This window comes from Ptychodera flava, chromosome 20, assembly GCF_041260155.1.
Source record: "Ptychodera flava strain L36383 chromosome 20, AS_Pfla_20210202, whole genome shotgun sequence".
Classification (NCBI taxonomy): domain Eukaryota; kingdom Metazoa; phylum Hemichordata; class Enteropneusta; family Ptychoderidae; genus Ptychodera; species Ptychodera flava.
Window position 1 is genome coordinate 5,897,026 of NC_091947.1, and position 13,029 is coordinate 5,910,054.

General features: G+C 35.9%; 1 protein-coding gene across 1 annotated transcript in view; it reads left to right on the forward strand.

The window, feature by feature from the left end:
* Positions 1–2,820: 2,820 nt before the first annotated feature.
* LOC139119837 (calsenilin-like) overlaps positions 2,821–13,029 on the forward strand; it is a 127,587-nt gene continuing 117,378 nt past the window's right edge. Inside the window, exons 1-2 of the mRNA XM_070683755.1 lie at positions 2,821–2,962; positions 3,043–3,117. Coding sequence (XP_070539856.1) covers position 2,962; positions 3,043–3,117 — 76 coding nt within the window. The 5' untranslated portion in view covers positions 2,821–2,961. The remainder of the gene's footprint in view (positions 2,963–3,042; positions 3,118–13,029) is intronic.

Sequence of the window (13,029 nt, forward strand, 5' to 3'; positions counted from 1 at the left end):
AATTTCTGTTGCTGCTAATGCTATGCTGTATACTTTTTCACGTAAACATTACTATTCGAACGAGCATAATTTACGAATCAAGAAGACAACAATTTATCACGGAATACATCATCGCCCATCAATCATTTTTTATACCACAGGTGACAGAAAATACGTCTACTTGAAATCAACATGAAATCACACTCCACCTGTTTTGTGGCTTCATCTTGTTTTCAACCAAAATATTATCCAATACCGTATGTACTGTTTTGTATTGATCATTGCAAGAAAGAACAAGACATCACTTGGGTGTTGTAAGGTGACTGGACATAAATTACAGGGGGGGGTGGGCCGGTGTTTTTCGAAAAACCGCTGCGTAAAAAATAGTGACCCTTCAAAAGTTCATGCACAAAAATTAGTGACCCTCCCCCTTATCCGTGCATGAAAATAAGTGACCCTCCCCTGTTACTCAATACCCCCCCAAAAAAACCCGCAATGTGTTAAAGACCCCCTTCTGACTTGCTATACTTTTTAAGTCGCCCTCCCGAAAGGAAGACAAAATGTGGCCGATATAACGCGTTGTCCAAAAAATATCAAATCATATGTGTTATTCATGTAAATGTACTTTGCTTGAAGTGGCAGGTAAAAAGTGCATGCCTGTACAAAAATGTAATTTTTAGATTTTATCGATAATGTTGATTCACTATACATGTAGTCGACTATAAGAAAACTTCGAACGTGTATTTTCCAGTATAAAACTAGCTATATCTGTTCATATACAGATGTTTAATAACTGATATAGATATACTTGATTAGCATGGGTTGTTTACAAGTGCACATGTGAACAAGATATTTGATTTTGGAATTTCTGTCAAAATGTTGATTCACTATACATGGGAGTCTATGACAAAACTATACATGGGAGTCTATGACAAAACTGTCAAAAGATTTTCAGAATTAAAAATTTGCACTATTTGTGCATATATGGACCCTGAATAATTGACATAATTGTGCTTGATTAGAAGAGGGTGGTAAAATGTGCATCTGTGTACAATAACTTTGTTTTTGGAATTTCGCATAAAATGTTGATCCACTATACATGGGAGTCTATGACAAAACTGTAAAACAAAATTTTCAGAATTAAAAATATGCACTATTTGTGTATATATGACCCTGAATAATTGACATAATTTGCTTGATTAGAAGAGGGTGGTAACACATGCATCTGTGTACAATAACTTTGTTTTTGGAATTTCGCTCAGTAAAATGTGGATCCATTATACATTGTAGTCTATGAAGAAACTATGAATAATTTTTTTTAAATACAAAACTTGGCAAATCTGTGTATTTATGTATGCTTGATTATTGATATTTATGTTCTTTATTAGACTAGAGTGGTTACAAGTCCATGTGTGTGCAAGAAATTTGATTTTGGAATTTCACCGAAATGTTGATTCACTATACATGGCAGTCTATGGTGAAACCCTATAAATAATTTTTTTCCAATACAAAATAGGTAAATCTGTGCATCTATGTACACTCAATTATTGGTACTAATGTTCATGATTAGACTAGAGTGGTTTCAAGTCAATGGTTGTGCAAGAAATTTGATTTTGGCATATCACTTAAATGTCGATTTACTATACATGGCAGTCTATGATGAAACTGTGAATAATTTTTTTTCAATACAAAATAGGAAAATCTGTGCATTTATGTACACTTGATTATTGGTATTAATGTTCATGATTAGACAAGAGTAGTTTCAAGACAATGGGTGTGCAAGAAATTTGATTTTGGAATTTCACTGAAATGTCCATTCACTATACATGGCAGTCTATGTTGAAACTATGAATAATTTTTTCCAATACAAAACTTGGTAAACCTGTGCATTTATGTACACCTAATTATTAGTATTAATATTCATGATTAGACTAGAGTGGTTTCAAGTCAATGGTTGTGCAAGAAATTTGATTTTGGAATTTCACCAAAATGTTGATTCACTATACATTGTAGGCTATGAGGAAACTACAAATAACTCATAGGTTATCTGATCCTAAATTGTTATTCAAAAGTTGTTCGACCTGAAGCTTCCAGTTGTTATTGATGACACTATGCACTATTCTGAACAGTTTGTATTCTGTCAATGTCCTCAAAAATTAAAAAATGTACATACAGCGACATGAACGTTTGACACCGACCTATACCCAATGTATTGTCAATGAGAGAATGATGTCAAATAAGTAATCTCACAAATTGTTATTGAAAGAGTCATTATAGGGGACAGTTATGCACAACAGTGTTGAATAAGTAGAAATCATGACAACTTAAATCAATGTGGCTGCTTGGATCATCAATACATTGTTTATTATACCTGAAATTTGCGCCCGAAGGGCGCGCCGAAAATGGTAATGGCAGAAAATGAAAGTGCCAGGAGGTATTTTTTCTTTTTTCAGTATTCCATAACGTGCACATGCAATTTCAGCTTTGATGCATGAAAAAAGGTGACCCTCCCCCATAGGCTAGCACAAAATTTTATGACCCTTCAAAAATGCTTGCGCGAAAAATGGCGACCCACCCCCAAAAAACACGGCCCACCCCCCCCTGTAATTTGTGTCCAGTCCCTAAGGTTACGTTGTCGCACGTCAAATCCCTAGGAAGTTATGAAATTTATTCATTGCATCAGTTCATGCGTCTCTCCCAATTGACACACAAAATTCATTAATTGGATGTCTTTATTGAAGTGAATTACCTCATCGGAGTTTGCAGGGTGGTTTGACAGAAGCAGATGCTCACTTTGTCTGTGATAGATGATATTATATAAAGACCCGTTAGCGAAAGTCTAACCTTTCAACTCACGCTGAACAGCGCATGTGCGAACGTACTCTTCATCGATTATCAGATAATCGGATATAGCAGCTTCTGTGCGTTTTCTGAAGATGTTGGCTATGGTCACACCAACATCTACAGTATAGGCTCTTTGGAAGTAGGTACACTTCCTATCTGTGTCTGTTGACAATTGTCTCTCCTGCAAGATCTCATTTCATGTTAATTTATTTTGTGCAGTGGGCCAAGCACTGAAGAAAGCCAGGCAGAAGAGAAAACTAGTTGGAAATTCCGACGCTCCTCAAGTTGGTACAGGTAAGAAAACTCTGTGTGGAAATCGATTAGAAGGTTCCTATTTCCGTTTAATTATTACAACGGCTTCTCTTCTGACAACAAAGCCACTGGCTAGCATGTCAGCTCAAATACGGAGAAGCTAGTACTTCACATCGACCATAGAGGCAGAAACTGCCTTTGCGGTCATGTATTTGCATATATATGTTCGATAGCCGTCCGCTGCCTGTGATGTTCCGGGCAACCGTACACTAGATTGAAACCAACGCAGCGTTTATTACAGTTTACATCTGTAACTACTGATGTGTGCATTCATATGAATAAGCTGGTATGTGTGTAGCCTGACCACAAAATATCTAGTCATCCAAATGTTGAAAAGTAATATTATCAGCGTGTAGAATATACAGTGCGTTTATGCGTGTTCTCAACTGTGTGTGTATGTTGACAATACAGCGAGGACGATTTCTCTGTTGAGCAGTAATTCTTGTGTGTGTAGTGTATTATTATGCTTTTTTTGTGTAACGCTACTGTGCTTGTCCGATCGATAGGAGCCCACCGCTTTGCTACCGTAGTTGCGCAGACAGTTAATTCTTATAAATTTAGGATCTATTTTTGAATGAAATACGTCAGGTTAATCAATCAAAAATATGGATTTTTCATACGTACATGATGTTTCAGTGACGTGTCATGAGTTGCTCTGTAATTTATGTTTGCAACTTTGATAATTGACTTCGGGGAGCAAAATAAACATCGCTTCAATCGTGAATTTCCCACCACTTATGAACTGTATCGTAGATCATTCACGGTGTTGTACAAGTCGCCAGCTTGTCCGCTGTAGCTGTGTGTTTACGACATACAGCTGTATGTCGGATTAAAATTACAAAACCGTCAAGGCTTGTTTGAAATAAAAACTAGTCTGTTTACAGACGTATGACTTTCCAGTGTGCAGTTCGATTAAATTCAATATATTCGCGTCTTTTTGGTCTATCGTATAGTTTACTGGGTTAAACTTTTCTGGATGTTCAATATTCTACTTGAAAGGCCTTGCCTTACTATGACCTGGTATTTTGATGAAGCCATTTATAGTGTCCATATTGTCCTAACCTCTGCCTTGCCTGTTCTTTGAGGTATGTTGGTCAGGTTTCACTGTTAAATATATGGACAGAATATTGAGTGTCTCCATTCCAGCCAATTTTGATCCCAATAGCCTTGCTATTTCACATTAACATATGTATGTATGTTTGTGAGTGAATATGAAGTTCGCTGCATGGCAGTCGCAGGGATAGCAGAATCGCCCAATGGATGGCCTCTTACGGCAAGCTTCGTTTCTATTAGCATCCCCTATTTGGAATCTAAAAATGCATTACCATGCTCACTTCTTGTTGAGATCAATAAACAATTCTTGTACTTTATAAGTGGTTCTGGCCGGCTATTCTAAACGTCAAAAGGATTTAAAAGGTAAAGTGTTCCACACCCACCCATTAAAACATTGAATCTACATTGGTTTTTATATTTTATAGATAACATAATTAGCCTCAGATATGTGCTTGATACAAAACTTCCCGTACAAATGTATCACCATTATATTTGCACAGTCTGAACATGGTGTGGGTAATTTTCAAATTTTTAAAAAATGCTTGAAGATCTGCTCTGTCAATTAAAAACCAGGGTATATTAGCACTGATATATTATGTCAATATATGCAAATTATCTCACAAATGGAAAGTAACAGTTTAAATAAAGCCTTCACCTCTTGTCACCACTGATTTGAATATGGTTATAAGATAAAAATATGAAAATTACAGTTTTAGATTCATCTCCATATTTTTAGCACATTTCCTGCATAAAACTTCAGACTACAAAGAATGAAAAAAATACGTAGATGCAATGTGCTGCAAAATGAAATATAATGGATGAACTGGAGAAATCGTTATCTCCCCATCTAATTAAACAGGGGAAATGGCGATTAAATAATAAAATGTATATGTTGACATTAAGCATGCTGCTTCAAATTCTTGATTTGACCAGACAACTTCTCTCAGTTTTCAATTTACGTGTATATCAGTATATCATATTGTTTTACTATTATCAGTGTAATACTTGTTTTAAAATTTATAAAATGTTTAGACTGTGGGAGTCAACCTCAATACAGGCAGGATCCCCACCATCAATTTTTTAAATATCCAATATATTTTTAATCTACGATGTTTATGTAAAGAGACGTTTTGTATGCAAACATCAGAACTGTGAAATATGAATGGTATTAGGGACAATTCTAGGATCAGTACAAAGCAGTGTCACCTGGTTTTAATATTTAATCTTGTCAGATGCATACAATGTGCACCAATGTAGTGAGAATTTTCTGCATTTTATTAACAAGGGGCCAATCAGCATGGGATTTTTCACGTCTTCCAAATGAAATTTTCTGCTTTCTGATTTACGTATGGGGAAAAAATCTGTGTCACATTGACAGGTGGTAGAATATGCAAATGTCGATAACACAGCTGGGCTTGTTTCAACTCATGCCCGTGTTTGTATCATGCAATAGATGAGGCTAAAAATACCTACAATTCAAAAGTTCATTCACCACTGAAGTAATTTCCCATTCTCATCGAAATTTTTCATATTTTTTCCTTCATTTTCTTTAATACTATTGACTGTTACATGAGTGTTTCATGGTGTTGCTACACCGTGTTTATATATTCAAGGCCAAATATGGATGTAATGAGTAAATAATTTCTCTTTCAATTTAAATCAATTAGGACATTTTTGAGATTGAGTGCCTCATGCCAAGGAGGTATATCATTTGATTTTTAAAGGGAAAATTAAGGCCTAAGACATCGGTCGAATAACACCTCCAATTTATGCTTTTTGAATCATGTTGGATGTAATACAACAATTAATCCCAGGACATTCTGACAATGGAATTTACCGTAATACCTTGAAATTTGTTGAATTATATTTTAAAGGGTGTAAAATACTATTATGTAATGGAAGTATCATATTTATCAAAACAAATGCAAAAATTTTGATTTTGATTCCATGCAATTGGCCATGTCACTTTGCAAAAATTGAATTGATGTATTGACGTGCATTTGTGTGTATCAATTGATCTACCGTATGTCTACATCGTGTATGTGCTATGTATATATGTATATATGTATTTATCCATCTATGAATCTATGTCTCTCATCTAGATCTGTATATTAAATTTACATATATATCTATCCATATATCTATGGTTATGTCCATCTGTTAACTACCAATAATATATCAATAACATATATATATATATTATATATATATATATATATATATATATATATATATATATATATATATATATATATATATATATATATATATATATATAAAACACACTAATACACTATAAACATCAAGCAGTTTTTATATATTTGTCTTGTGTGCTATTAAGTTCAGAATAAATTAAATGTACTTCCACCACATTTGAAGATAAATTGCAACTTCCATTTGGCAGCGGGGAAATGTCATACCTGATGGCTGGTTCTAAGCCGTCAATCATAGGCAAAACCAGGTCTCAGAAAATGGTGCCTCATCTTTACAGAACGTGACTTAGATCTGATATCGGAAAGCATATTTTATTTCCAAAAGAGAATGATAATTTTAAAATTACCATTGTAGCATTAATCTTTAAAAAGGGCTACTAATAGCTGGACTAAATATTCAGGTATATCTTGTAAAGTAAACAGTGTTTCAACAAGCATTGTAGTATGTTTACTGAAAAATAAATATTTTGTAGACTTCAGCTATTATCCATCAGCCTAAGTACGTGAATTTTGTATCAACCTAAAAGTCAAACAATAATAGAAGAACACAAAAGAGAGGTAAGGATACCAAGCTTCTTTAAATTTGCTGTGAATGTACATGACTTGATTAAAAATATGCAGGATGCATGTCCAAATTGCATTAGTTTTCTTACCAGACACTCAAAACTGTAAAAGTAAAGAGCAGAGTGAAGATCTGATTTGAAAAGAGGAAAGGTCATTTGACTAAATGTGCTTATTCCAAGACATTTAACATATGACATCACATAGTGAATAAAATGCATTATTACCATTGGGGCTGTCTAGTTCTCTGGAGTGATGTTCATACTTGTTTTTTTCTGTATTAGAAGGTCAAACTTGCAAATTGTAAGCGCTTGCTTTGCCGTGAACTAAGCAAGTACAGATTTTACTGTCATGCTGGTCTGGACAAGGAGAATATAGTAGCGTTTGAGAAAGAACTGGACATTTTCCCCACATTAGAGTGATGTCTTCCACCTCAGCTAGATTTTGTTGGGGGTGGGGTGGGGGGGTGAATATTATTCTTGACGTTTCAATACACTAGTGTTGTCTGATGGGATTCGTGACATTCTTGACGTTCAACCATTCACTGAAGGCATTGCCTTTGAGGAATGCTGAGAGATCAGAATTCAGATGTGTAGTGGCATCACTTATGAGATGGATTTTATGGAGAATCAATTAGGCTGGCCATTAATCATGCTACATCAAGCAGCAAAACCATACTGTCAGTTTCAAAAGAAATTTTCCTATCCCCACGCAAGATAACATCAGACATTAATTAAATGCTGCAAAAGTAGCTTTAATTGTTGTTATAAGGAAGAAAAAATTATTTGTGCGTGAGATATGATAAAATATGTGACTTGCTACAAGTTCAGAGGTCATACATGATAGGAAATACTTATCGTTCAGGGTGTATTTCAATTTATTTTTGAATTATACTGAACTGATAGTAATGTGAAATTTTTCTTTTACTGTAGTAACATTTCAGTTTTTCATTCTTCGCAAAACAGGGATGCAAAAATGTTTTCTCTTGCCCCTCATGTTTTTCAGTGACTCTTTAAAGAGGAAGTTTGTTCGCCAAGGCTGAGTTTTAAATATGTGCTAGCTGTGGCACCGCTTATTACGGAAAAGCCATTTTTGCCATATATAACACACGCGATTTTTCACTAAAACAGATGAAAATAGTGGCGGAAGCTGCTTCATCGATTTAATGTACTTTGAATCATGGGGGAAAAAAGTGCCAAGCTTGGTGCTTTCACCACGTGATATGGCAGGGACCATCTTCTGATGGGTATGGCATAGTCATTCACATTCACACCAGGCTGTGTATATTTGCGTAACTATTGTTTATGTTATGCAAATGCACACAGCCTGGCCATACCCATCAGAAGATAGTCCCTGCCATTGTCACATGATGAAAGCGCTAAGCTTGGCGCTTTTTTCCCCATGATTCAAAATACACTAAATTGATGAAGCCCTAAACTGCAACTTCCACCACTGCTTTTGTCTGTTTTTATAAAAAAATTGCGCTAGTTATGAACTGTGAAAATGGCATTTTCGGAGTAAGCGACCCCAAAGCTAGCTCATATGTAAAAATTATCCTTGGTGAACTTCCCCTTTAACCCATAATTTTGTTTAGTTTAATCTAACTTTGATGAACCTATGCAGTTCTGGGATGTTGGACTTCTGCGTCTTTCAGATAACTTCACTGTGCTTTGAAATGGGATTTAAACTCACACCTGCTAGCCGGAGTCAAACAAGTGTGACCAAGGGAAAAAAAAGAGTCATTTTGAACGTCCTTATAGCAAGGTCACCACTGAATTAGTGAAAACCAGTAGGGAATTCTGTGTGGCTAATGAATGTCGATGGACTGGGACATTATCATGTTCATCTTTAAGAGACATTCATGGAAAATGGCGTTTACATCGAAAGTACACAGAATGAAAGAACCCCATTGAAGGCTAATTCTTTGTGGACTATATGATTCAGATAATTTTTGCAAGTCCTTCTGGATTTTATTTTAAGCCAGAACTCTTATTATGTGCCTATTTCATTCTCATGATAAGTTTTTCATATCGTTTTACTGCTGCTCGGTTCAAATGACGAGCGATATTTTAATTTTTTGCCAAAAAAAAAAAGCAAATTGGGAAAACGTCAAACTTCTTAAAAATGCTTGAGGTCAGAGGTCCCTTGCAAGTATAAAATGGATTTCGTCTGCTTTGTGATATTGCAATAAATTATGACAGCGTCGCTTCTCTCATTAATTAAAGTGAAGTTATAATTTAACAGGTCATTGAAGTTAAGGATCAGCCATTGTAGACCACAGCCATATCTTCATTCAGTCTTGAAAGACAAAATCAACATTTACGAACTATGGCAAAAAAAGCAAAGCCGTAGAAAGCAATTGCTCATTACCTCAAATATGGAAAAAACATTTACACTGACATTTCAGGAAAGATAGTTGCTAGGAAACAGAGAAGCCACCATTGGTGTTTTTGTCTTATCTCTTTGAAATCTTAACGGTACTTATAAATATGGCAGACATGTCAATGCCAAGAGTAAGCATCTACTGAAGGCGCCAGTTACCTGTAATTTACGGTATATTTCCCAGTAATTTTGCTCTATTTGTCAATAGTACAGTTTCTTGTTTTTCTCCCAAGTTCAGAATGAGAGACCTGATGTTCATCTTGTCAACACTGTCTAGTGTGTGTATTGTCCAGTGTAACTGTTGATAATGAACTGAAGTTCAAGTACATTTGTTAATTAACAATAACATTACAGATTGCACTGTGCATACTGGGGTGTTCACCCCAATTCCCAGTACATAAGTCCGTTTAAATTACAGTGGGTTTGGACCAAACCATGGCAGCAAACGGGTTGTAGGGATATTCGAGTTTAATATTAGACATACAACAGGAGCTGATAGGCGAGTGCTATATGGATTGAATCATAAAGCAGTGTGTATATACCTGCCATTTTGCTCTGTTTGTCAAATACAGTTTCTTGTTGTCATCCCAAGTTCAGAATGAAAGTTCTGATGCTCAACTTGTCAACACTGTCTAGTATGTGTATTGTACAATGCCATTGTTGATAACTGAAGTTCAAGTACATACTAGAATTCATTTGTTGATTACTCATAACATTAAGATTGCACTGTGCATACTAGGGAATACTTAACCTGTTCACCCCCAATTCCAAGTACACAAGTCCGTCACCATTAAATTACAATGGAATTGGATCAAACCATGGCAGCAAAAGGGTTACATGACATTCAGGTACTAATATTAGACATACAGCAAGAGCTGCTAGGCAAGTGCTATATGAATTGAAGAGTGAATCATACCTGAACTGTGTGTATACTGCAGAGGAGTTATTTGCTTTTCAACATTCCTGTTTCTGGTGTTTGACAGTGATTTTCTCTCTGTAGTTTTAGTGGAACAAAAGGAGAGAGCATATTTTATACTTGAGCCACTTTAGTTGAACATAAATTTGGTGCCAGGGACTGAGCATTATAAATGAGAAGGATGCATGGTCATAATGGCAACTTAGGTGTTGCGCCAGCTATACCAAAAATTGACAACGCTTGTATTGCAAAGTGTAAGTTAAAATGTTCTTTAGCTAGTTCTAAAAGCAAAGTTTCAGAACATTTACGCAGGTCTTTTAATAATCACCTTGTACCGGTATTTGATAATTTAATTAATTCACATGCCAAATTTTCTTATTTTCTAAATCCACTTTCCTTTTTGCAATTACCTTCTATGCTAGTTTAGGGGCCTGCTTTAGCATTGGTATCTATTTTACCATGGCGTGCGTGAGCTCTGATCGAATCAGAACAATGTGTTGGCGCACTCGACACACTAACATTTCATCATTTGTCTTTTGACTTTTGCAAGAAAACAGGAAAGTGTATTTGTTTAACAGAACAAAGGTAACTAAAAATGTCCTCAAATGTTACAGCACGCAACAAATATGGAAAGTGATTTTGTTTCAACTCCCGTAGAAGTTACTTTGTTTTAAAATTAGCAAAAAGTGACATGATTAATTTCCTTCCGGGCTGTCTCAGGAAAACTTGTAAAATACACTTACGCTGAGTGTGTAATTGAAGGTTCATGTACAGGGTGACAGGTAATTTGTGACATGCATGTTAGATTTCAGTGATAGAGGGTGTGAAATTTACACTTGCTGTAATCTCAGCGGACATCAGAAAAGTACATGTGACAAATTTAATGGAACAGGCTGCATGACTCTCTCATGGGGTTATTGTACATTTCAGCAAAAGTATCAAGGTTATCCTTGCCACCGATTGTGTTTGAGGCAATCTATGTTGACTGTAGCTGTCAAGAAAATTTGACTGGACAATTGCACTTGTGGAATCTTTGCACTTTAGCCATCAACGGTATTAACTGTGTACATTTCAGGGAAACTACCGTAAAGTGAAGTTTGTAATGAGTTCTATGTTTCATGCAGGAGTTGATTACTTGGGTAGACTTTGTGGTGAGTTGCCAAGAACTTTTAGAACATAATATTATGCATGGTTCTTGATGTATGATTGCAGGATGATATTTAGCCCACTACAGTAGCAAGAACTCAGGCGGCCAGTCTGCCTCTTTACAATTGAAAGTGACAGGTAATACCATTGCGAAGCAATGATCCCAGCCAGTACAAATTGCAAGACTGAAAAATAATGCTGCAAATTTTAAGGAATTTTTTTTTTTTGCTCTCAAAAAGGGAAAATGGAGATAGGATATTACAGTCCCAACTCTTAGTGGAATTATATTTGTTATCAATACCCCCATGAAAGATTTTAATTTCGGATTATGTTTGTATGTGTGTGTGTGTGTATAGTGCTTTACTGCTGCAAGAAATCTACAGTATGAATACCAAATGTGAATTTTGTGACAAAATAGGAAAACAACACAGGGTCACCACAAAAAGAATTATATTAAAGTCATAACTAGAATTATGGTTGAATAGCCATGAAAATTTCAGTGTTGGGTTATTTTTGGTTGAAAAGCACATACCAGTAAGTGATTTCTGTTGTTATGACACCTGTTTCCAAAGCAACTGGGACTTCGAGTTGAGAAGCAAATTTAAAGTCACCAATTTCCAGTAAGTATGGAGAGCATTGCTCAATAAAAAAACCAGGCTTGTCACTCAATGATCTACAAAGTCAGTAAAGGGAAAGAGTGTGCAAATTATGGGGTATGGACTAGACACCCCTCTGCTGTTTCTTTAATAGCAAAGATGAAGACCATTCATTTTATTCATGAAAATTCTCTGATGTAAAACTTCTGGGATGAGTTTTTAATTTCAAAAAAGAGTCCCTTTTTCTTGTTGTGAGACCTTACCTTCATGATGTAATATGTTTCCAGACAAAAATGCTCCACTTAATATTTATAATCGTCTCATACTTACAGCGAAACTATTTATTTATGTGATGGAAACAAATGATAGGACATCAGTGTTTTCTCTGCATGTTCATTGAAAGGGGCACTTTCTGCCCCATTCATCAAAATTAGGGGGCAGACTTGACATTTTAGGGGGCAGTCACTTTTGATGTGAATTTTGCCTTCTTATGAAGCGCTTCCTTGATATCATTACGGTCGTCACCCAGTTCAGTTGCGTCGTCTATGTCGTATGCAGCACATATGCATAAACATCGACATGATGACGTTTGTCAGCTTTTGATGTGCTCGGCTGCTGTCTATCTTCTGTCTAATTGTCACCTACAAGTTTCCCCGGACATACATGTTCCCTCGGATACGATTCGGTCCGAATTTAGGGGGCTTAAATCCATGAAAATATGCACCGATCCCCATGCGCCGATCAAACGATAGTGTTGCATTGCTATACACGTGCCTACACAATGCTAACGCTCGAATTTTCCCATCTTCCATCATTGATTCACACAGTTTGCTGTACTATTTGCTTTGGTCACCCTCATATATCAATATATGTGGACGTCTTTGCTTGCTGTGTTCTGTGCGCGATTTTCGCGCAGTCAGTGACTTTTACAGGGCAGACAATGACTTGAAATGCGCAATTTGCGCAATCGCGCAGTCGAGAGAAACCATGGGAGATTTGCTCTGCATTTGCTACAACTACCACTTAC